The sequence below is a fragment of the Callithrix jacchus genome, chromosome 6 (genome assembly GCF_049354715.1).
Source record: "Callithrix jacchus isolate 240 chromosome 6, calJac240_pri, whole genome shotgun sequence".
NCBI lineage: Eukaryota > Metazoa > Chordata > Mammalia > Primates > Cebidae > Callithrix > Callithrix jacchus.
Genome location: NC_133507.1, coordinates 69739455 through 69765868, shown reverse-complemented (window position 1 = coordinate 69765868; position 26414 = coordinate 69739455). Strand labels below are relative to the sequence as shown.

General features: G+C 42.7%; 1 protein-coding gene across 11 annotated transcripts in view; it reads right to left on the bottom strand.

Annotated features, from left to right (window-relative positions):
- Positions 1 to 1518, bottom strand: part of PLA2R1 (phospholipase A2 receptor 1) — a 134208-nt gene extending 132690 nt beyond the window's left edge. For 10 of the 11 annotated variants that reach the window (XR_013518903.1, XR_013518904.1, XR_013518905.1 and 7 more), the window contains exon 1: positions 928 to 1518. Coding sequence is in view for 7 of the 11 variants with exons in the window: in XM_002749407.7 (XP_002749453.5) it covers positions 928 to 1489 (562 nt within the window). In the remaining 4 variants the exon portion in view is untranslated. Of the gene's footprint in view, positions 1 to 121; positions 254 to 927 lie in introns of those variants that run through there. The other variant, XM_078327571.1, reaches the window with a different exon arrangement.
- Between the last annotated feature and the right edge of the window lie 24896 nt (positions 1519 to 26414).

Sequence of the window (26414 nt, the reverse complement as noted above, 5' to 3'; positions counted from 1 at the left end):
AATAACTTAATTCTCAGGGTTCCCCTGTATATAGGAAACCCCATTTTCCACTGAGAGAGGCTAAGGCGCAAAAGCTCCGGATCACACAGCTTATGGAGCCACTGACCCTCCTCTCCCTCACCTGGTCTGATGTTTTCAGCCGGGGCATGGTGGCGCATGACTGCAATCCCAGAACTTTGGAAGGCCGAGGTGGGCGGATCACTTGAGCCTGGGAGTTCAACAACAGCCTGGGCAACATGGTGAAACCCTGTCTCCACCAAAAATACAAAAATTTAGCTAGGCGTGGCGGTGCACACCTGTGGTCCCAGCTACTCCAGAGGCTGAGGTGGGAGGATCGCTTGAGCTAGGGAGGTAGAGGCTGCAGTGAGCCAATATCCTGCCATTGCACTTCAGCCTACGCGACAGAGTAAGACCATGTCTCAAACAAAACAAAACAAAAACCCACGAAGTTTTCTTCCGAAAGGGGTGGACTGGGGAGGCCTGGCTTGGGGTCACTCTGCAGGTATCGGCTTCCTTTGCAAGGGGACGAACTGAGCCATCTTTTTGCCATTATCCGAGATGTGATCATCCCAAATAAGCAGCTCTCGGTGTTTCCGTTTTGAAACTTCTCCGACACTCCTATCCAGGGCTGACTCCGGGTGCCACAGCCTAGTGTAGTTGCCGGCGAGATCAAGCCCTGCCACCGGTCCCCCCATCCCCGCAGAAGCCAGGAGGGCGCCGGGCCGCGGGAGTGGGGTGCTGGGCCCAGAAAAGAGGCTGCAGGACACCACCGCACCCCCATGCTGGGGACTGCCGACACACGAACCCCTACAAACGCTGCAGCCCTCGCCCGACCGCTTGGCCCCTAGCTTCGCCTCTTCTTCTCCCTCGACCACCCGGCCCTTCTCTCCAGCGTACCGAACCGGTCCCGGGCCTGAGGAGACTCACCGCGCCACTCCAGGAGCCGCTCCGGGGAGAGCGGCTCCGCCACGCCCTCGGCGCAGCCCCGCGGTGCCCTCAGCAGCAGCAGCAGCAGCGGCAGCAGCAGCAGCGACTGCAGCATCGCTAACCACTGGGCTCGCCGGGCGCCACACGTCCCGGGAGCCCGGAGCCGCGCCCCAAACACCCGGCCCTGCGGCGCGGAGGCGGATCCGCAGCCTCCTCCGAGCCCCACCCCTCCAGGGCCCCCGCCGCCCCCGGCCCTGGAGACCCACTCCGCCACCCCTGCAGCCACAGTGAACCGACACTCGGGGCTCTGGGCTGGGGCGCGGGGAAGTCGCGGAGGTTTTCCCTGCCCTACCCTCTGCGGCTTGGGGAAGGAGGAGGAGGGGGTGGGCCATCTGCCCATCCCAGAAATTCCTGCGTTTGGGGCGGGGACGGGAGGAGTGAGGCTGCCCGGGACACACTCTCCGCTCCTCCTGCCCGCAGCCCCCCCTCTCCTTTCTGGGGGACGCCGGAGAGGAGTTGGGGGTGAGCGATTTGAGAATCTCCAGGACACGGAGTCTGACATCCGGGTTCGCAAACTACCCAGATTCTGGTAAACGCCGCGGGTTTGCAGAGGGCAGCTTAGAGTGAACTTGCCCTAGAGTAACCCAAAGATTCTTCTGTTGTTCAGCTCCTTCGGTTTTGAAGTAACCTCCTGTTTTCATGTCCTTTTGATCTCCCAAGCCCCTCAAAGTAGCCGGGATCCCTATTATCCCATTTTACAGCTGAGAAAGCCTGCCCAGGAAATCGAAGTGCTTTGCTTTTTTTTTTTTTTTTTTTTTTTTTTTTTTTTTGAGACGGAGTTTCGCTCTCCTTACCCAGGCAATGGCGCGATCTCGGCTCACCGCAACCTCCGCCTCCTTTCAGGCAATTCTCCTGCCTCAACCTTCTGAGTAGCTGGGATTACAGGCACATGCCACCATGCCCAGCTAATTTTTTGTATTTTTAGTAGAGACGGGGTTTCACCATGTTGACCAGGATGGTCTCGACCTATTGACTTCGTGATCCACCCGCCTCGGCCTCCCAACGGTGCTTTGCTTCTTAACCCAGCAAAAGTTACTCTCTAGTAAGTGGGACAGCCTGGACTAGAATGCGATCCTTCTAACTGTCCTTCAAATAACCAGCAGAGTGCTGGAAGCGTTTAATATTCTGAGAACAGGCTCATATAAGACCTTTCTTCAGAGGGACCTTGAAACGTAGAACTGACCTTGAGTCATTAAAACATAAGTGGGTGGGGGAGGGCAGAAAGCAGAGCCTGGAAGGAGATGCCCATCAGGGAGCAAGATTGAAGGTCAGAGCCAAATGAGGAAGAAGGGGAAGCGGTTGCCTTGGCCACTGCCTTAACAAAAGGTGCTCAGTCCTGCAGTAACCTCAGGGAGCCTCAGAACTGTCTGTCCGAGGACAAAAGGGGAAAAGTGTTTATCTATGGACGTTTATCCTTCTCTGTTGATAAGGGAGATCCTAGGGTTATTAACTCCCCTGCACTCTTCTACAGCAGGGGCGAGTTTCAGGCATGGTCCCACGCTTTGTCTCTGAGAAGCCCTGGGGCGGGAAGCTGCAGGTGCACAGCTTGGCAAAAGGCGAGGCACTGTCAGGTTGTTTTTCAGGGGGGTGGGGACCAAGGAGACAGCTAGGGGAAACAGGCTGTAGAGGAGGCTGGAGTAAGAGGTGGGTTGAGAGGATGTGCGAGGTTACAGTGTGTGTAGAGTCTACATATCATTACACGTAGAATTCAGCATTCCTGCTTGAAAACATGCAGAAAAGAGATGCTTTAATCTAGTAGATTACACAGACTTCAGCCACAAACTATGTATCCAGCTCTCCTAAGGCCTCAGAACTACACTGTTATGAGAATATTCCAATAGTATTATAATAGAAGATCTGGCCCTGCCCGAGCAGGCTGGCATGTATTGCAGCAGGCAAGTGCAATGCACGTGGCATAATTAGGTCATAAAATGGGACACTGATTCTTATCTCTGGTGAAGTCCAAGGTAGTAAAGTCCAAGACAGTAAAAGTGAGAGTCTAGAAGGAGTTGGAGTGGTCACAGAGGCTTAAGTGTGCTGAGATAAGGTAGTGGGTATTGGGAGGAAGAGGCTGTTGGAGGATGGGAAGAAATTGTGGAAAAAAAAATATTATACAAAGGTTAAAGTGAGAACTGTTTGTATGGGAGAGAGTGAGGCATGTCTGTCTGAAGTAAAGGGCAGCCACTGGGGCACCCTGACAAATGAGGACAGTTGCTGGGACATTGGGCTACCTCCCACTGGCTGTGGACCAGGGTGAGTTGTTCACATGCTATGAGCCTGTTTTAGTCTCTGTATAATGAGGGGGGAAAATCTTCCTTTGACCCGTAGCAGATACTATTCTGAAGTAGCAGAGCTGGGACTGTAAGTAAAATAAGAAGGGAGAAACAAACCTTATTTCGTCTTCAGAGCAATTAGTATAATGAAGAGAGGTGATGACAGTTTCCTGGCCTATCAACCCCATATTGCCTATTCAACCATTAGAACACTCAGAAAAGAGCTACTTAAAAAGAAAAAAATCTCTTCCTGAAACACTGCAGCTTCGAAATGGAAATCTGTGGTAAAGAGCTTTTCAGCCTTCAAGAAAACAACCACCACCCATATTCTGGACTCATGTATGTTTCAGGTTCTTGAGGCAGTGTAGGGTAATGATTAAAAGAGGCAGCTCTGCCACTTACCAGCAAACCAATTAGTTTCCCCTAGCCTCAGTTTCCTTCTATGTAAAATGGAGATAATAATGTTTGCTTCATTGTGTGGTTGCATTAAATGAGCTAATGTATGCAGAGTGCTTCCCACAGAGTCTGACACACTGTAAAGTTCACCTCTGGGAGCTGTGGGTGTATGGGGAGGGAGTGAGGAGCAGAGAGCAAGAGCAAAGCTCAGAAGCCATGCTGCAGAGTGCTGTACTATTGGTAATTATGGCTCCAGACTAGGGGGCACAAAGGAGCACAAGCAGCTGGGGAGCACGAAGGGCAGGGTTTGGTGCCTGCTGGCCTTTGTACAGCTTCCCATTGCTTTCCTTCTCCTTTGGAGTTGGAATTCATTATTTATGTCTCTCACCTGAATGTGAATTTCAGAAACTTAGTCATCTCTCAATCTCTGTTGAATGAACAAAGGAATGAAGGAAGGAAGGAATGAGGTTGAAAGAAATACAGTAAGCCCTCACTTAACATCATCTATAGGTTCTTAGAAACTATGATTTTAAGCAAAACAACATATAACAAAACCAATTTTCTTTTTCTCATCAATGTAATAATGAAATCACATTGAAGGAAATAATGTTATTTGAGGACCTACTGTATGTCATTTCACTTAAAATTGTAGTTTCCAAGAACCTGTCAGTGACATTAAGTATGGGATCATTTGAAACTTGAGAAAAATATTAAAGCTTAGAATTGTATTGATAGTGAAAAAAATGGGATTTAAAATTCAATGTGTGAGCTGTGGTTTGGGTCAAAATTAACAAAATTTTTTAAGCACTGTACGAACTAGGGTATCAGCAAGAAAGGGTGAGGTCCTGATTTGTTGAACATTTACCCAAGGGACTGTAGACTCTGAAAATTTGAGACAGGCCTCAGTTAATTTAGAAAGTTTATTTTGCCAAAGTTGAGGACACACACCTGTGACACAGCCTCAGGAGGTCCTGACAACATGTGCCCAAGGTGGTCAGAGCACAATTTGGTTTTATACATTTTAGGGAGACATGAGACATCAGTCAACGTATGTACGATGAACATTTGTTTGGTCTGGAAAGGTGGAACAACTTGAAGTGAAGAGGGTGGCTTCCAGGTCTTAGGTAGATAAGAGACAAATGGTTGTATTCTTTCTAGTTTCTGTTAAGCCTCTCCAAAGGAGGCAATCAGATGTGTATTATCTCATTGAGCAGAGAGGTGACTTTGAACAGAATGGGAGGCAGGTTTGCTCTAAGCATTTCCCATCTAAGTTTTTCCCTTTGGCTTATCGTGATTTTGGGAGCCCAAGATATTTTTATTTCACATTTCATGTCTTTTCTTTTAAAAATCTTTTAGAGGCCAGGCGTGGTGGCTCACACCTGTAATCCCAGCACTATGGGAACTTGAAGTGGACAGATCACCTGAAGTCAGGAGTTTAAGATCAGCCTAGCTAACATGGCAAAACCTCATCTCTACTAAAAATAAAAAAATTAGTTGAGTGTGGTGGTGCACGCCTGTAATCCTAGCTACTCAGGAAGCCAAGGCAAATAATCACTTGAACCTGATAGGCAGAGATTGTAGTAAGCAGAGGCAGAGATCATGCCACTGCACTCCAGCCTGCATGATAGAATAAGACTCTCAGAAAAAAAAAAAAAAAAAAAACTTTTGGAGAAAATTAGTCTCTGGTCCCAGGTTTTGTCTTTTTATCTGACATTTCATAGCTAGGATGGCTTATTCCTAGACAGGTATGTCCTAAGTTATTATGAAAGCTCATTTTTAGAAGTTTGTGAAGTCTCATGTCCTATGAAGAGAAAATAGGGGGAGGAAAGGAGAATAACAGCAATAAACAAAAGAACCATTTGGAAAATTATGTAGGCCACATTACTCTGAAGTCCATACATCAGTAGGCAGGTATGAATGTGGCTTATGTATGTAATTTGGAAATTTCTTTGGATTTGATCAAGTCAGACAGAGTTAATCAAACCCCAATGGTAAAAAAGACCCAAGGACAAAAACAGAACCAAACAACAAAAAAACAAACAAAAAACAGTTAAGCAAAACAATTACACAACTTAATGTGATTACTGAGTGCTTTAATGGTAAGGAGAAATTAAAACCAGTTGGTTGTAACTTAGCCAAGACAAAACCCCAGTTTAGCTACTTACCTAGGGGTGGGTCTCATGCTGAAAATGTCTCTCCACCATTCTAGAAACAAGAAAAACAAACAAACAAACAAAAAAAAACCTCGTCTTCCCTGTAGGAAATGAGCTCAAACTCCATGAAGGATTACCTGCTTTCCATTGTCATGGAAATTTTGGGAGATCAGGGATTCTCTGCAGATGGAGCTCCCAAACCTCCACAAATTGTCCTTCCTACTGGTTTGAGCCATAAAGTTAGCTTATGCTGGCACCAAGCACAGATAGATTTGTCAAAGGTCAGGGGAACCGCCACTCAGACTCCCTTCACGGTTACCAAGATATGAACCCTGAAAATTTATGACAGGTCTTAGTTAATTTAGAGAGCTTATTTTGCCAAGATTGAGTATTCATGCCTATGACACAGACTCAGGAGGCCCTGGTGACATGTGCCCAAGGTGCTCAGAGCACAGTTTGGTTTTATACATTTTAAGGAGCCATGACACATCACTCAACATATGCGTGTGTGACGAACATTTATTTGGTCTGTGAGAAGTGAAGTGGGGGTGGGGGGGGGGCTTCCAGGCCATAGGTAGATAAGAGACCAATGGTTGCATTCTTTTGAGTTTCTGGTTAGCCTCTTCAAACGAGGCAATCAGAAATGCATTTGTCTCAGTGAGCAGAGGGGTGACATTGAATAGAATGGGAGGAAGGCTTGCTCTAAGCAGTTCCCAAAGTGACTTTTCTTTTTAGCTTAATGATTTTGGGGGCCCAAGATATTTCCCTTTCACAGAATTATTTACAAAGGTATGGGCAGAGTGAAGGGAACGAAAACAGGATGGTGAAGCACCCAGCTTCTGGCAAGAATGAAGCTGTCTGTACCACAAATAAACCTGCAGGAACACAGAGGCAGGGAGCAGTTACAGGGACCTAATGAAAGCTGTACCCTTGAGTCAGAGGGCATCTGTTAGGACAAGAGAACAGAAACTATTACCAACTGAAACCTGGTGGGGAGGAAGCTAAGACAGTAAGTACCCTGTCTGTCTTCTCCTGCTCTCTGACTTCTTCCCATTGGCAGAACCCAGCTGGAATTCAGTGGGCAAGGAAGTCCACAGAAACCAGCTTCCCAGAGTACAGAGCAGAGTGGAGAATGATAGAAGGAAAAATGCTGTATGATCTCACTTATTTGCAGAATCTTTCAAAAAAAGTTAAATAAATAGAATAGAATAGTGGTTACTAGGGGAGGACATAGAAGAAGTCAAGGATACAAATTTGCAGTTATGTAGGATGAGTAATTCTGGAGATCTAATGTACAGCATGAGGTAATGATATTGCATCGTGCACTGAAAAGTTCGAAGAGAGTAGATTTTGGGTGCTCTTTGTAACACGTAAAGACAACTATGGAAGGTGATGGATATGTTAATTTTTAAACTTTAAATCATTTTACTATGTGTGTATGCATATGTATATATATATATAAAACCATGTTGTATAGCTTAAATACATACAATAAAAATAAATTTTAAAATACAATAAATATAAAACTAGTACATTTATTTTTTAGGGTTTCCATAACAAAGTACCACAAACTGGGTTGCTTCAAACAATGGGAATTCAGTCTCTCTGTTTTATAGACCAGGAGTCCAAAGTCAAGTAAATCAAAGGAATGAACTATTGATACATGAAACAACATGACTATATCTCAAAGTAATTCTGCTGAGTGAAAAAAGCTAGGCAAATAAGAGTGCATGTTTTATGATTGCATTTACAGGAAATTCTGGAAAATGTGAACTGATATGTAGTGACAGAAAAGCAGATCAGTGGTTGCCTGGGAATGGGAACGAAGGGCTGGCATGAACAGAGACTTAGCTGAGCCTAGAAGGAACAGACAAATACTCCAGACAGATCAAATAGAGGTGACAGTGCACATAAGGTGCTTGAGAAACTCTTGTAGCAGACAGGTTGAAGATTGTATTGGGAGGTTACAGGAGCATTGAGACTAAATAGAAAAGTTGGTGCTAGGTCCAAGATCGTGTCAAGAACTTCATGCTAAAGCCGAGAAGTTTTCATTGCTGCCAGAATTATGTTTTACATTTTAGAAAGGATGTTTTTGCTGTAGCCTGGAGACTGGATGGGGGTGAGCAATTCATAAGGCTTAGGAGGCCACTGCAGGAGCCAGGATAGAGAGAGGGCAGTTGCCTAGACTAGGAAGGAGGCAGTGGAAGGAAAGAAATCTAAACATATATTTTGAGATATTTAAGAGGAAGGATCATCAAGACGTAGTTTTGACTGAATGTGTTGGGGAGTAAGAGGGGAAGTTGCCAAGAAGGTTGTCCCATTTAATGGCCAACTGAATTGCTTCATACACTGAGAAACAGGTTTGGGGAAGGTGGAGGATTTCAATTTGGGATATGCTGAAAGGCTGATGGGACATCCAGGTGGAGATATCCAGAGGGCAGTTGCATATTATGGGTATGAAAGCCAGAAACAGTCTAGGAGCATAGATTTGGGGGTTATCTGTGGCCAATAATTAAAGCCATGGGAGCATGTGCAATAGCTTAGGGAGTATAGGTTGAGAAGGAAGAGGAGAGGCCTGAAAGAATTGTAGGGAACAACAACATATAAGGACAGCTAGGGAAGCACACTGAGTTGGAGTTAGAGAGGTAGGAGAGGGAAGGCAGAGAGTGTGGTATTCTGGAAGCTGGGGAGAGAGTATTTTGAGGAGATAACAAACAGAGGTTCACATGCTCTGGCGAGGTCAAAGGATTTAAGGATAGACACGTGCCAGACTTTGGGACAGGGAGGTAAATTATGACCTTGGGAAGAGTGCTCTTAAGCGTTGGAGGCAGGAGACACATTGGTGGTTTGAGAATGACTAGGAGCAGAGACAAGCATAGACAAGTCTTTCAAGCAGTTTGTAGTTGCAGGGAGAAGGAGAAATGGCTGCATAGTCTGTGGGCATATGATTGGGGAAGAGGGAGAATGTCCAGGGGGCAGTGGCCTATAGGGGTATCAAAGTCTGACACAGGCTAGGAACATAGAATGTTGTTGTTATGGTCAACATTGTTACATTGTTAGATGAGAGATTTAACATGTCTGAATCCTGATGGAAAGATCGTACTAGGGAGGGAGGAGTCAAAGATGCTTACTCTGAGGAAATTCATAGAGTAAGGTCCTTGAGAAGCCTGAAGTACTAAGAGGATTCACTTTAGAAAGGAAGGTGGAACCTGTCATATAGTTGAAAAGCAGGAAATAGCAGTGTAGACCGAGATAAGCCTGTAAGCTGTGGGTAGGGTTGAGAGTTCTCTCATCTGCTGGCTGCTAGTTTCCCTGGGAAGTGACAGAGAAGTTTATTGGCTGAGAATGAGGGGAGAGCTGGAGTTGGAGAGAGTGGGTGAGGCTGGCTTCAATATAAAACAGCAGAGAGTGCTGCTGGGGAGACCGGAAATCACCAGGGGCGCAAATGTGGTCCAGGACCAACGAATTTATGGTGACTCATGGGTTTTCTTAATAATGTTCAGCAGCGCAGGTATCAGCAGGGAGCAGGTGGACACTGGGCTTCTTCCAGACTGATATTGGCTAATCAGGATGTCACATGCAAGAGTTGAAGATATTGGCAAGGAAAAGGTTGTTGTTCTTGGTGGGAATCTCACTGGACTCAGCTCCATGACCACAGATGGACAGGTGGTGGCAGGCAGAGAGGGCTCTGGGGCCAGACTGCCAGGTTCAGATCCTGGTTTTGTCACTCACTAGTTGTGTGACTCGGGCAAGTTGCTTGACCTTCATGTGCCTTCATTGCCTTATCTGCAAAACTGGAATAATAATAATAGTGCCGGCTGGGTGTGATGGCTCACCCCTATAATCCTAGCACTTTGGGGGACTGAAGTGGTGGATCACCTGAGGTCAGGAGTTTGAGACCAGCCTGGCCAACATGGCAAAACTCCATCTCTACTAAAAATACAATAATTAGCTGGGCATGGTGGTGGGTGCCTGTAAGCCCAGCTACTCAGGAGGCTGAGGCAGGAGAATCACTTGAACCCAGGAGGTGGAGGTTGCACTATTGTACTCTAGCCTGGGCAACAAGAGTGAAACTCAGTCTCAAGATAATAATAATAGTAATAATAATAATAATGCCTATCTCATTAGCTCATTGTAGAGAATAAATTAGTTAATACTTGAGAGGTACTTAGAACAGAGACACATAGTAAATACTCAACAAAGGTGGCTTTTATTAGTAGTTGTTTTTACTTAAAACAAATAAAAATATCCTGCAGGGAAATAAAGAATGAGTATTGATTTGTCTTCTTGCCAGGTGGAGAGAAAAGCCATATGACATTGTCCTCATTTTTTCCCAATAGCAGCCATTTATTGAGAGGTTGTTATGTGCCTGGCTTTATGCGTATTATGCTCATAGTGCAGTGGTTAAAAGGTCTTACTACCTAGTTTGGAATCTTCTCTGTGACCTATGCTAAGTCATGGCACTTTGCCCAGCCACAGTTTCTTTTGTGTAAATTAGGTTAATAGAATATCCACTGCATAACATAATGCATGGATGGCACTCAACCTGGCAAATAATGAGTGCTCACGAAATGTTGCTACGATTGTTAGATAATACTGACAACAGCAACACCTTGAAGTTTGTATTTTTTTAAAGTCATTAGACACTGATAAGGACACTGCAAGAGGTTAAGTGACACATTGTCAAATTCCTATCCTGAGCTATCCATTAACCACATGTAATAAGCTGTTTCATTAAGAGGCAACTGTACTACAGATAAAAGAGAATATTGGTTTCTATAAGACAGAAGTTTTCCAACCTATTTAATATGTATATCTAACAGCTACCTCCCAGCTACTTATTAAACCCTTCTGGATGTGTTCAAAATATTGTTTTATATTGTGACTTAGCAGAACCACGATATTTTAACTAATAACACCCACTGTGGCTTAAGTACTAAGAGGTGAAAAGAAGTGAAAATTTACTGGGCTAAGGGCCAATTTCAGTAGTGAATTAATGAACTAGCTGTTCACCTTAGTCTAAGCAGCAGTTTATATCGATTTAATTCAATTAATGGCTTTCCCAGTGTGTAGTTCTTAGCCAGAAAGAAAGTTTTACTTACTTTCCAGTTGAGCTTCTGTCTTGATTGGACCTGCACAGGGTCTCTTTTTACCCCTGTCAGTGAGCCGAGCCTAATTTCTGCATGCTCATGCCTTCCCTTCTGCTTCCTGTATATAACCTTGTTGAGGCTATGCAGAGGAAGCAGGCAAAGAGGCACACGTTGTTAAAAGAAAGAGGCGAACCCTCTGGGGAGAAATGTGCACCTGCAGCATATGTTTCTGAAACCTACTCTGGCCCAGTAGTGCTCAGCCCTCCTTGTGGCCAGAGTCACCTGGGAGCTTTTAAAATCAGCCATTACTCAGGCTCTTAGCCCTTCAGAGATTCTGATTCAGTTGGTCTGGGGTAGGACTAGGCAACAGTATTTTTTTGAAAAGCTCCCAAAGTGATTAATTCTAACGTGCAGCTAGAGTGGAGAAGGTCTGGGTCTGTGTTCAGAACCCATGCTGGGTTCTGAATAGAAAAGGGCAGGAGGTAATGCCTGGGACATGGAAAGAAAAAGAAATCAACAATAAACTGCTCAGTTGGGGCAGAGAAAGCTGGTGTTAGAATGCAATTTCCAATTGGCTGTGTTGTAATTACAAAAAGAATGGGGAGCAAGGCACGGGAAGCCACAGCACATGTCTAGCTGTTGTGGGAGTATGTTGCTGTCTGGCTGTCGTGGATGTATGTAACTGCTTGACTCTAGGAACCCCAGTTTGGGAACCAAAGGTACGGAAGTGTCTTCCCAGGCGTTGCATCTCTAGCTAGCATCCTTTGGGCTCTATAACCTTCCTAGAACTCAAGGGGAATGTCTGGAGGGTTAAATATTTAACATCTATTAATCATTTTCTAGGAATTTAAATATTCTATATCATTTAAGATTCAGGAAAGTGTATAAAAGCTTTTGTAGTCACCGATGCTCCTTATAAATAAAAACAGCAAAATATAAGGTCTGGCATCTTTTGGGTTCATCCAAAATATCCACCAATAAATGGAAGCAGACTCTGTGGATGTGTTCACATCTGGAAGGAAGAGGTAAGGGGAGGAAAAGGAGACAGAGAGCAGGTTGGAATAGGTGGAAGATAACTCCTTCCATTATTTCTTAGCTATGTTAACTGGGTAAAATTACATCATCTTGCTGTTTTTTTCTTCTATATGTAGGACAATAAAAACCTGTCTTGCAGGGTTATTGTAAGTTGAGAAATAAAGTGAGCCAAATACCTGGCATAAGCTGGTCCCCTAGAAGTACAGCCACAGCCACTCTGAGGGAAGGAGCCTGGTCCAAAAGGATCAGGGACAGCGAGCCTGCATGGTCATACTTATCTCGCTTGCTGGGAGGGCTGGAGACTTTGTCAAGTTTTATTTTTAGGCAATTCAAAATGTAAAGCTCAGGGTAGCAGAGATAATGGGGATATGGCATGAGATGATCACAGGGCTGCGAAAAGAAACTTGCAGACAAAGGTCTTCACCTACCTTTCCTAGGAAAACTGGTTAAATATTAAAGTTCAGTGTGGCTTTTTGATAGGAAGATTTACAAAGCTGAGTGAATTGAGCACTAAGAAATTGGCAAGCCTGTTTTATATTGCTTAGCTCTCTTAAGAATCATCTGAGTCATGATATATAGCTTTTCTTTAGCTTAACATTTTTATTCTGGGTCAAAACAGGAATTACAGTGTTGCCATGTGTGGATTTTATAAAAAAGGAAGATGTAGATGGACAGGTGACCAGGAATTCATAACTATAACTTAATTTTTTTCTTGACTGTGTTTATCAATTAAGTACTAAGTATATAAGTATATTATATAACAATTAATATATAGTTTTGTTCCAGCATAATGGCTTTATTTACTTTTGTTACTAGAAAAAAGCAATTTATTAACATAGGGCCAGAAACCTCAGCTTTTGAAACTAGAATCGATAGATTAAATACAAATTTTAATATATTTTTAGCAAATCCAGTGAATTATAAAATTGTATAAGCCCCTTGTTATAGCTTTAATGGGGTGTAAGTGACAAATAATAGACTTACCACATTTAAAGTATATAGTCTGAGAGTTTTTGACATACTTTTACACTCATGAAAGCATTGCCATAATCAAGGTAGTGGCTATACCTACCATTCCTGGAGGCTTTCTGTGTTATTGGGTAAGTCCTTTGTTGCACCCCTTCCCACCCCAGCTCCAAGTCAATTATTGAGCTGTCACTATATATTTGTTTGCAATTTCCAGAATTTTATCTAAGTGAAATCATACCGTGCACACTCTTTTTTTTTTTTTGGTCTGACTTCTTTTACTCAGCATATTTTGAGATACATCCATGTTACACTCAGCAATAGTTATTCTTTTTTATTGCTGAGTTGTAGTTTATGGTATGAATTTACCACAATTTGTTTACACATCATCTGTTGATTGATATTTGGGTTTTTTCCAGTTTAGGCCTATTACACATACAGCTGCTGTGAACATTCATGTATAAATCCTTGCATGGACATACCATTTTATTTTTCTGTGTAAATACCTAGGAGTGGAATAAGTGGATCATCTAGAAGTTATATTTTAAATTTTTAAGAAACTGCCAAGTTGTTTTCCAAAGATGTTTTACCGTTTTACATTCTCATCAGTATTGTGTGAGTTCCAGTTCCTCCACATCCTTTCTGTTATGGGTTGAACTGTGTCCCTCAAAAGATGCTGAAGTACTAACCCTGTAAATGTGACCTTATTTATAAATAGGGTCTTTGCAGATGATCAAGTTAAGATGAGGTCATTAGGATGAGCCATAATCCAATATGTCTGGTGTCCTTATAAAATGGGGAAATTTGGACGTAGGAACAGACATACACCTGAAGAGAACACCATGAGGATATGAAGGCAGAGATTGAGGTGATGCATCTCTAAGCCTAGGAGAACCAAAGATTGCCAGAAGACCACCAGAAGCTAGGAGATAGGTATGGAACAGATTCTCCTTCATGGCTCTCAGAAGGAGATCTACCCTGTCAACGTCTTGATCTTAAATGTGTGGCATCCAGTACTGTGAGACAATATATTTATGTTGTTCAAGCTACCTAGTTTGTGGAAATTTGTTAGGGGTGCTCTAAGACATGAATATACTTACCAACATTTGGAATGGTTGATCTTTTAAATTTTAACCATTCCAACAGGAGGATAGTGGCATTACATTGTGATTTAAATTTCCATTTATCTAGTAACTAATGATTTTGAAAATCGTTTCATGTGCTTATTTGATATCTGCGTGTCAAATAATAGTGGAATATTGTTCAAATTCTTTTTTTCCATTGGGTTGTTTTCTTCTTTATTGATTTTTGAGAACTTTTTATATATTCTAGATACAAGTTTCTTATCAGATATATAATTTATTAATATTTGCTTCCAAAAATTTATATTTTGTTGTCTTAATATTGTGAGGTTTTGTTTTGAGACAGAGTCTCATTTTATCACTCAGGCTGGAGTGCAGTGGCACAATCTTGGCTTGCTGCAACTTCTGCCTCCTGGGTTCAAGCAATTCTCCTGCCTCAGCCTCCCCAATAGGCGGGACTACAGTTGTGCACCACCACACCTGGGTATTTTTGTATTTTTAGTAGAGACAAGTGTTTTGCCATGTTGACCAGTCTGGTCTCAAACTTCTGGCCTCAGGTGATCTGCCCACCTCGGCCCCAAAGTGCTGGGATTACAGGCGTGAGCCACTGTGCCCAGCAATATTTGTTTTTTGAAGAATGTAAGTTTTAGATTTTGGTGGCTCACCTTATCAATTTGTTCTTTTATGGATCCTTGAATCTAAGGAATCTTTGACTAATCCAAGGTCACAAAGATGTTCTGTGTTTTCTTCCAAATGGCATTATATTTTCAGATTTTAGTTTTAGGTCTGTGGTTCATTTCGTGTTGATATTTATATATGCTGTGAAGTTTTTTTTGTTTTTGTTTTTGTTTTTTTAACATCAAAGCAGCATCATTGTCTGGGGTAAATACCTGAGATTTGTTGTCTCATGGCCCCAGAAAACTATGATACAGACACACAAAGGGTGAAGTTTAATAGGTGAGAGAAGGGTCCTGAGGGGTTTTCTGGTCCATGGCAAAATGCAAGGGGTTTTATAGATGAGCTTGAGGAGGTGGTGTCTGATTTACATAGCACATAAAGATTGGTTGGATCAGGTGTGCCAATTGTATAAGGTGGGAAAATCTGGTTAGGGCTAGGTGTGCCATTTGCATTGAGTGCAAAAATCTGGCCACCCCCAACCTAATTTTTAATTATGCAGATGGGTTTTCTGCCTGGCTGGTGCCATGTTGCCTGCTTCTTTACTGTACACATGGCAACAAAGAAAAGTGAAGATGGAGCCTCCATGTTGAACGTATCTGGCCCCCAGGTAGCTCTTTTCCATTGGCACAGCTGCTGTCATTCACCTGTGCAAGCTTCCAGCTTGCTTATCTATGTGTGCAGCTCGATTTTTCAGGCTGCTCTTTGTTAGAAAATAAATAATTTTGAGGCCGCTTTTTTTGTTAATAGGGAAATTCTGCTGAAGACTCTGTTACCCTTACTATATGCCTAAATAATTTCTTTCTAGATCCTGTATCATATTGACCCCTCACAAATGGTAACCTTAACTGCTCTTAGGGGATGTTGGATGATGACTCTTTCTGGCTACTTCCTGCTGAAAAGGGGCATCATGAAGGGAACAGTAGTCAAGGCTCCTCCTGGGGTCAATCTAAAGATCCTCAGAAGAATGGTGTGTCCAGGCATGGTTCCATCATAGTACTGTTTGGAGTTTAACAGGTTGTAAGTTAGAAGAGAGAAATTTTACAAGAAGGTTTAGAATATAGGCTTTGAATATGAGTATTAAGATTACCACTATTTGCCTGGGTACAGTGACTCATGCCTGTAATCCCAGCACTTTGGGAGACTGAGGTGGGTGGATCATCTGAGATCGGGAATTTGAGACCAGCCTGGCTAATATCGTGAAACTCTGTCTCTACTGAAAATCTAAAAATCAGACAGGTGTGGTGACAGGTGCCTATAATTCCAGCTACTCAGGATGCTGAGGCAGGAGAATCACTTGAACCTGTGAGGCAGAGATTGCAGTGAGGTGAAATAATGCCACTGCATGACAGAGTAAGACTTTGTCTCAAAAAAACAAAACAAAACAAAAGTACCATTATTAGTGCAGGTACTATAGGCCATAACCATGACAGTAGTTTGTCTGATACCTGTTAGTCAATTTGGTGGGATGTAATACTGGTTTGGCTCCGCGAGATGTCACTGTGCTTTACCAGAAGCATTCATATAGACACAACATTTTTCCTTTCAGGAAAAGTGGCATTGGATTGGGTGGCCAGAGTAATTTTAGTGTTAATTTCAGTTAAATCTTTCCTGTAACTATTAATCCTGTTATAAAGATGATAACTAGGCAGAATATTACAGCAATTAGAATTTTCCATCCAGAATTCCACATTGCAGGTGCCACAGTGTGTAGTCCTAATACAAATAGTAGAGTGAGTATAGCAATCCTACAAGTGGGGTGTAATAAATAATTTCCATCTAAATTTTACTCAACAAGATACAGAATTCACCTTTATGGGTCAAAAAGGAGTTATAATATCTGATTGTAAATCTTGAGAGAAAAAGTAGAAATGACTAAAAATAGAGAAGGTAGGAGTGGGACTGAGTAGGATGAGTAGCCCTTACTTACCCACTTATCTTTTATGATTTTAGCTTAAGATCTCCCATTTCTTTGCATTGACATCCAGGACATCCATCTGGACTGTCTGGGGTTGCTCCTTCAGCTTTTCAGGCTTTGACTCAAGCATAATTTATCCAGGAGTCCATACCTGTAACTTTTACTGTTGAAGGGGTTGAAAGAAGAACAGTGCAGGGTTCTTCCCAGCTTGGGCTTAGGGAAGGAGAGCATAAGGGAGAGCTTTCACCAATACCAAATCTCCTGGGTTAAATAAAGGTGGTTGTATTGCTTGGGGTTGGGCTTCTGCTAGTTGCATTAATTCCAACTGGAAGTGAACCAGAGAGGTTACATACTTAACCATACGAGGTTAACCATTTCTGGTCTAATAGAAAGTCATTGGTAAGGAAACGCTGTCCATACAGCATTTTCAAAGGGCTTAGACCTAACTTTAAAATAGTATTTCCAATCCACAGTAAAGCCATGGGAAGAAGAGTGACCTAAGGAAGGTGAGTTTCTTGGGACAGTTTTCTGAGGCATCTTTTGATAACATTGTTTTTTTCTATCTTTCCTGAGGACTGGGGTCTCCAAGGACAATGGAGATGATATTGTATGACCAGTGCCTTTGAGATCCTCTGTGTTATGGCTGCCTTAAAGGAGGGGCCTTTGTCACTTTAGAGGTATTTAGGTAGACCAAAGTGGGGAGTTATTTCATTAACTAAAACTTTTATTACTTCAGAGTCCTTTTCTCTACAGCGTAGAAATGCTTCTACACAGTTAGTGACAGCATCCACCCATACCTGGAGGTATTGGATGCCCTTCATCTTTGGCATGTGGATACAGTCTATCTGTCAATCCTCTCCTGAATAGCTTCCCATTCTTTGGGTTTGGGGAAGAAGCCTGTCTTAAAAATAATCCCCTCAATAGGGACAACCTCACAAGAATTAACAACCTGTTTGACTGTTTTTAATAAGTTCTCTCCTCAAAATTATCTCTAGGCACACTGATAAATTTTATCCTTTCCCAAGTGAAAATCTTGGTGAAGGATATTAAGGACTTTCCACTGGACGGAGGCTGGCAAGTTAAGTTTACCCTCCTCTGGCTGTAGTCATCCTAAGGGCTGGAGAGTGTATCCTTGAGAGATGGCCCCTTCTATTTCTGCAGGGGAGTGCTGAGGTTTAATTTCTCTTATGGAGCCTTCCCAGATTAGAGGGGCTTTCAGTATGTTGATGTCCTGAGGCTTCATTGACACTGACTTGGCTGCCTGATCAGCTAGCTTGTTTCCTTTGGCTATTTCATCTCTTCCCTTCTGATGTCCCTTGCAATACATCACTGCTACCTCTTGTGGAAGAAAAACTGAGGATAATAACCTGTTAATTTCCTGGTGGTATTTTGTAGGGGATCCATTAGCAGTAAGAAAGTGTCTTTCCTTCCAAATGGCAGCATGAGCATGGAGAACTAGGAAAGCATACTTGGAGTCAGTGTAAAAGTTAGCTACCTTTACTTTGCTTAATTCAAGTGCTCTTGTAAGAACTATCATTTCAGCTAGTTGAGCACTTTGCCTGGAGAGAGAGGCACACTTTCAATACCATCATTCAGATTGACTACTATCTTATGAATTCCTTGCTCTACAAAGGAACTTCCACTGGTGAAGAGGATCCAGTCTATGTTTTCTAGGGGAGTTCCCCTGATACCCTCCCTGGCTTCATAGGTCTATACCACAACTTGTTCAGAGTCATGTTCAGTTTTCTTGGGGAGGAAACTGGCTGGATTTAGGTGAGAACAAGTTTTCAATTGGATTGTAGACTCTTCTAACAGCAAAATTTGATATTTAAGGAGTTCGCTCTCTGTTAGCCAAAGGCTTCCACTGGAAGAGAGCAATCTGGCTACATTATGTGGGACCTAAATAGTTAAGCAATTTCCCAGGGTTAATTTGGTGGCCTCTGGTACCAGTTGGGCCACTTCGGGAACTGCTTGGAGGCATGCTAATCATTCTTTAGCCACCAAATTAAGTTCCTTACTCAGGTAGCCCACTGGCTTTTGAGCTGGTTCTTGGGCCTGCATTAAAACTCCCAGGACCATTCCTTTCCTTTCCAATACATAAAGACTGAAGCCCTTCACTATGGGAAGGCTGAGGGCTGGTGCCTTAAGTAAGGCTTGTTTTAACTGAGTAAAAGGCCTTTTGAACTTCAGGTTCCCAGGTTAGGAAATAAGTTTTAGCCACTTGAGCTTCTATTATAAGTGACATAAGGGACATGCTATCTCACCACACCCGGGTATCCATAGTCTACAAAATCATGTAATGTCCAAAAAAATCCCCTTAGTTGCTTGAGGGTTTTAGGGAGGAGAAAGGAGGAAATAATCCTTTCTTCCCCTAATGCTCTGGTCTCTTCAGACAATACTAAATCTAGGTACTTCAGGTTTGACCAAACTTGGCCTTAGATTTTGAAACCTTATATTCACTGTTGGCTAAGAAATTAAGAAGAGCCTCAGTGCCTTCCTGAGAAGCTTCCTCAGTTGGGGCACAGAGCAATATGTCATCTATATGTTGCAAGACCATGACCTGAGGATGGGAAAACTTGGAAATGTCCTTTGACAGTGCCTGTCCAAACAAGTGAGGACTGTATCAAAATCCCTGAGGCAGCACCATCCATGTTAACTGGACAGTTTGGCTGAAGGGCTGTAAGGCAGACAAATATTGAGAGTCAGGATGTAACACTATACAGAAAAAAGCATCCTTTAGATCTAGGACTATTAACCATTTAGTTCCTTCAGGTATTTGAGTTAGCAAGGTATAGGGATTAGGGACCACAGATGAATTGGAACTGTGGCCTCATTAATGAGGCAGAGGTCCTGAACTAGCCTTCATTCCCCATTGGGGTTTTGCATTCCTAATATTGGGGTGTTTCAGGGGCTGATACAGGGTTTGAGGAGGCCCTGCATCTTCAGGTTATTAATAACAGCTTCTAGCCCTTTCCTAGACTCTGGCTTTAGGGGATATTGTCTCTGGTTAGGAAAATAGGTGGGATCCTTAATAGATCTTAAGGATCCCACCTATTGGACTGGCCTAGCAGTTATAGCTTGACCTATTCTTCCTTGAGTGGCCCATACTTCTGTATCAATATTAGCTTCCACCAGGGGGAGACAAAGAGTTTGTGCTGAGGTTATAAGGATGCTGGCCCCCATGCGAGCTAAAATGTCTCTACCTAATAAAGGAGTGAGACTTTCTGGCATGATAAGGAAGGCATGTGTAAATAATGAATCCCCCCCAACTACAACTAAGGGGTTGAGGAAATTTTCAGGTTAGAACCTTTCCTGAGATGCCCATCATGGTCATGCTCTGGAACAGAGAGGAGCAGACAGAGACTGACTCCAGGGTCCAGAAGGAAGTTCACCTTCCTTCCTTCAATTTCCAGAATTATCCAGGGCTCCTGTAAAGTGATGGTACGGTGAGCTGCTGGAGCTGGGGGTTTGAGCCCTGAGACCCATCAGTCCTGTTGGACCATCTGTGAGACTGGTTCTGAACCCAGTGATCTCCATCTCTGGTGGCAGTCTGATCTCCAGTGGTCCCTGCCACAGGATGGACGAATTAAGGTAGCTTCCTCTTGACTCCTGGGCACTCCTTCTTAAAGTGCCATGACTTGCTACACTGGTAGCAACTAGTGGATGCACTTCAGGGTTCCTGGAATTTGCAAGCCTGCAAAGCAGCTACTAGAGCCTCTGTCCTTCTCTTGTGTTTTCTCTCTTTCTCTTGGGTGTCTTCCTGGTTCCTATTATAAAAGACTGAGGTGACTATCCTCAGGAGATTTTCCAAGGTGCTATCTGGTCCTCTAGCCTTCTTCTGCAGTTTCTTTCTAATATTGGGAGCTGCTTGTGGAATAAAATTTCTTTTAGGATTAGCTGTTCCTTGATGAACCAGGGGATAAGGAGGTTTGTTTTATTAGTGCCTCTTTCAACCTTTTCATAAAGGCTGCAGGATTTGCATCTGGATTTTGGTCTATCATAGTTTTGTGTAATTAAAAGGTTTGGCTCTAGTTCTTTGTAGGCCCCCCAAGATGTACATTAAAAAGTGTTTCCTTTTCCATTCATTTGTGGAGTGATTGGGGTTCCATTCAGGGTTGTCAAGAGGTACTACCTCTTTTCCTATTGAGAATGATGGTTTTCCTATTTCTTCACCTTCCCTATGTTCTCTTTTCCTTTTTGGCCTACTATAAGAGACATATTGCTTCTCTCTGAATTTCTCTGCTGACTATAGAGCTACTTGTTTGTCAGCTGTGGTTAGGGTTTTGCTTAGGAACAGCATAACATCCCTCCCTGAGAGGCCAAACACCTGTGTTAAATTTTGGAAAGCTTCTATATGCCTATCAAGGTTGTCAGCAAATTGGCCAAGTCTCCCTTTATTTGCCTAAGGTCCTACAATGAGAAAGGAACATGAACCCTAGTGGCATCACCTCCACTGGGCATTTCCTGTAGGGATAAGAGTGAAGCTGCAGGGGTGGAGAGTTTTGGAGATGGTGTAACTGGAGGAGCTGATGGCATAAATGGAGGGGGCCCCAAATAAGGGGGACAAGAAGGGCCTGGACACTCAATAGCTGCCTCAGATGGTTCCAGCAGAAGTTGCTTCTCTAATTTTGGAGAATCATTCCCTATGGGCCTGCTTGATATGACTGCTTAAAGAGCTGGGTTGATTGTGTCATGCTTGCAAAAGTCTAGTAAAGCTACGCCCTTGTGCAAAAGCAGAGTTTCAGAGGAGTGCAGGCTGAAGATGGTCTGTTACCCATCTAGAAAGTGGTGGAGTGAAAAAAGTGTCCCTTTAGTCTTTTTACTTTTCTTTGGAATGGCCCAAGGTGGAGGGGAAGATAGTGGGGGCATCCCTCCCAACTGTTTTCCTTACTTGGTTCCCTGAGCCTCAGCATCTATTAAAGGTGCCACCCATGAATGCAGGCATGACCCTCAGCCATGAAAATGGAGGAACTAAGTGATTGGGATTAGTCATGCTCACCCATAGACTCTAGTCCTCCACTAGTGATTTTACTTCCTAGACCTATGTGGCCCCCTGATAAATGGATCTTGGGTAAGAATATGTAACAGTTGCATTTGGCAAGGCCCCTTAATGGAGGGAGTCCTGGACTAAAACATTTATTTTTAGTCAGTGGCTCTCGTTAAGTTCTAGACATAAAATTCCCTTACTATTTAAGTCATATTCTAACCGGAGGCAGAATAGGTACCTTAAAAGAACATAGGGACTGAATGGCAGTCTTTCTAGTGATGGAACAGTATTGAGACTAGGATTTAGTTTTGGAGGACCTCTTACCCCATCTTCCCCCCAACATTGTTGAGTTTTCCTGTTAACAGCAGGGCCATAAAGCTGGCCTCTAGGAGAGGGATGCAAAAAGGAGGAGAATTGAAAAAGTAGAATTGCCAAAGGGCTGACAATGTGTCTCATGGAGAGGATTCTTATTACACTAGACTGTGTTTTTGGCCTTAATATACCATGTGCTCTCCATACCAAGGGTAAAGAGAGAGACACTCACTGAGGTGGAGGCGTTGATTGGAGGCAGAAGACCCCATGTTTCTAGAAAATCACAAGAACTGCAATACATTGAGCTATATTCCCAGTTACTATGGCATTTCCTGATCTTGACTAACAGCATTACTGTCTTGTAAAAATTCCCACAGCATTGCATACAGAGAGTGGATAGGAGACATTATGCACAGAAAGAAAAGGAGAAAATTTGTGATATGAAAAGCTTAGAGATTCTGTTTCCAATGCCCATCAGGCTTCTGGAGGCTGGGTTTAGTCCAGAAGCCTTCAGATAACACCAGGGTTTGCCCCTAGCCAAGAATCCTCAGTTACCTCTGAACCTCTTCCAGCCTCAAGTGACAGCGACGCTCTCTGTGAAAAGAAACTGGTTCAAAACAAAGCCATGATTCCCAGCATACTGAGGGATTCACTAAGTTCTCCTGGCAAGCCTGCCTCCCAAGTCTTGTAAGGCTGGCAGCCACATTGTTTTAAAATGGCTGAAGGGGGCCCAGTGTTTGGTTTGATTTTGAAATGGAGGATGGCCTCAAAAGGAAAGGGAAGGGTTGGAATCATCTCCTATACTCAGCCTTCTAGTGAATCTACCTTGGATCCTGGATAGGCCCCCAAAATGAAGCAGTGTCATTGTCTGGGGTAAATACCCAAGATTCGTTGTCTCACAGCTATGGAAAACTAGGACACAGACACACAAAGAGAGAGGAAGAGAGCAGAAGTTTAATAGGCAAAAAAGCCCAGGCATGGCAGCCCACGCCTGTAATCTCAGCACTTTGGGAGGCCGAGGTGGGCAGATCACGGGGTCAGGAGTTCAAGACCAGCCTAGCTAACATGATGAAACCCTGTATCTACTAAAAATACAAAAATTAGCTGGGCATGGTGGTGTGAACCTGTAATCCTAACTTCTGGGGAGGCTGAGACAGGAGAATGGCTTGAACCCAGGAGGTGGAGATTGCAGTGAGCTGAGACTATGTCACTGCACTCCAGCCTGGATGACAAAGCAAGACTCCATCTCAAAAAAAATATATATATAGGTGATAAAAAGAGAAAAGCTCTCTCCTGCAGAAAGAGGAGAGCACATTTTCTTGTTCATGGCAAAATGCAAGGGGTTTTATAGATGAACTTGAGGAGGTGGTGTCTGATTTACATAGAACATGAAAGATTGGTCACACTGCCATTTGCATAGCATGTGAAAATCTGGCTGCCTCCACCCTAATCTTTTATGAGATTCTCTGCCTGGTTGGCACCGTATTGCCTGTTTCTTTACTGTACATGTGATGACAAAGAAAAGGGAAGATGGAGCCTCCATGTTGAACATACCTGGCCCCCAAGTAGCCTTTTTCCATTGGCACAGCTGCCATCATTCACCTGTGCAAGCTTCTAGCTTGCTTATCTATGGCTGTAGCTGGATTTTTTCGGCTGTTCTTTGTTAGAAAAGAAATGATTTGGGGGCTGCTTTTTTTGTTAAAAGGAAAATTCTGCCAAGAACTCTTGCCCTTGTTATCTGCCTAAATAATTTCTTTCTAGCTCCTGTATCATTTTCTCCACTGAATTGCTTTGCACTTTTATAATAAATGAGTTATCTATTTATGTCTATTTCTGAACTCTATTCTGCTAAATTATTTATCTTTACATCAGTGCCACATTGTTTTGATTGTGGTAGTGTTACAAATCTTGAAGTCAGGTAGTGTTAGCCTTCTAATTTTGTTCTTTTTCAAAATTGTTCTAGCTCTTGGAGATCCTTGCATTCTGATTTGAGCTTCACAACCAGTTTGCCTATTTCTACAAAACTGTTATTGGGACTTTTATTGGGATTGCATGGAATTATAGATCAATTTGTGGAAAATTGACATCTTAACAATATTGAGTCTTTTGACCCAATGAACAAGAAACATCTATCCATTTTATTTAGTCTCCAACTTTTCTCTTACTAAGCTTCTACTTTGTAAATCTTTTATATCTTTTGTTATTTTTATTCCAAAGTATTTCATATTTTTGGTGCTTTTATAAGTAGCATTGTTTTTTAAACTTTCCGATTGTTTGCTGTGAATATATAGAAATACAATTGATTTTTGTAGATTAATTTTGTATGCTGAAATCTTGCTATCCTCATGTATTAGTTATAGTAGTTTTTGTAGATTCTGCCGGAATTTCTGCATAGATGATCATGTCATCTATGAATAAAGACAGCTTTATGTCTTCCTTTTTAATCTAGTTGTGCTTTGTTTTATTCATTGCCCGATTGTACCAGCTAGAACCGTCAGTACTAGCTAGAATAGTTAGTAGGTTAACTCCAACGTTTTGCAGATGTCCTTTATCAGTATAAGGAGGGTCCTTGAGAGGTTTTATCAGGAATGGATGTTGGATTTTGTCTGATGCTGCTTCTGCATGTATGAGATGGTCATATGATTTTTCTTTTTAGTTTGTTAATATGGCAAATTATTTTATTGATTTTGTAAGCAAATCCTGCATTTATGGAATAAACTCCATTTAGTCCAGGGTCTGCTTTTACCTTTCCTTTTCTAAGCTCCATGAAGACCTTTGCTTTCCACTGACACTGTCTTTCCTCAGACCACATAGTAGAAAATATCATCAATTGTCTTGGGGCTTTCTTGTGGAAATCACATCTCAACCCCCTTCTTGTTGCCTTAATTTTATTTGTGCATTTCAAAATCTCCCTAAATCACTTATTCAAAGATAGTCTCTTGGGTTGTTTCTAAACATGGTTAATGACCTCCATTTGGACCGACTTTTCACTGAGTAATTTTGCTTTCAGAGTAATTTAATTTCCACATGAGGGTGGCACACTTCTACTTTATGGACTGAAAAAAGGCATGCCATGCTTAAACTAAATCACAGGTGGCGTGGTGGTACTTTCTAAAACATTCCACTTCCTTAGTGTGATGAAATACTATGCCTTCTGGAATTTTCCCTGGTCTTTTGTCCTTAATTGTATTCCCAGAGGGGGTTGTGTGACTCACCTGTTTGAGCTACAGAAAATCTGTGCATCTCGTTTTAGTTAATTTCTGTTTTGACTTGTGCATTCCAGTCAGGTAAATTCTTGTTTGTTAGTAAGAGCTATTATTTTCAGAAAGGCTAAACCCAAACCTGAACTAGTCTTGGCTTGTTTAGTTTCTTAAAAAATGAAATCTGGAATCTGTCACTTGCGCTTGTTATTTATCATAATAGTTGTGGCTTTGTTATTTCCACTGGTACTCTCATTTTTGCCTGTAGGTCCTCATGACCTACATCATTCCTCCACTCCTTCCTTCTTATTTTCCCATCGCCATCCTACTTCCTAGAAAAACCTGTGATTTGTTTGGTGGATTGTTCCTCTGGGAGGACTGGCTAGGGAAAGGACTGAATAAGATACATGACTGTAAAATTACTCTTAGAACTGAACAATGACCTCTAATGGTCTACAGGTGTTAATTTGAGAAATGCTACTTTAAATTGGTTTTCCTTTGTCTACCTTCATATCAAATATGTCTGTCCTTTGAGTCCCAAACCTTTTCCAAGTGTTAGTGCCCAGTGGGAATGAACAGTCTTTTTAACATTAACACCTGAATTTTATGTTCCTTACTATAGTCCCTGGAAGATTTGAGGTGCCTCTTCCAGTGCTCACACTCACCTCTAGTATCTGGGGATGTTCCTTTGGGGATGTTCCTTTAGGCAGCTACTTCCTTATGGCCTCTACAGCTGTATGCCCAAGTCCAGAATGCTGTCCACCTTCCACTGCATGTGCTGAGTGTCTGCCTCTAGGCCACTCCCAAGGTTCCAGTGGTCCACTGTGTTCCCTGTGCCTGCTTGTCTCTAGGCTTCTGCTCAATCTGCAGCATTGACAGGTCCATGCTCCACTGAAGCCACTCAACTCCAGTCCACAGTATGATACTCTGCCTTCTGAACTGACAGACCCATCTTTTTTTTTTAGCCATTAGGAAGCAGGTCTCCTCTTCTGTGCTCTACTAATCTCAAAAGGGTCCCACATTAGAATTGCTCGGGCCCCAAGAGTTCAATAGGTCGGATTTTAGTTTATATATTGTTCTTTTCAAGTCTAGTTTAAAGAACTGCCACCATATTTACTCAGAACCAGCATTCTCCTCTTACAATATAACCCTTGTTCTGTGTTATCTAACTCTGAGGTCCCCAACATTTTTGGCAACAGAGACTAGTTTCACAAAAGACAGTTTTTCCACAGACTGGCCAAGGGGATGGTTTCAGGATGATTCAAGTGCATTATATTTATTGTGTACTTTATTTCTATTATTATGCATTGTAATACATAATGAAATAATTATATAGCTCA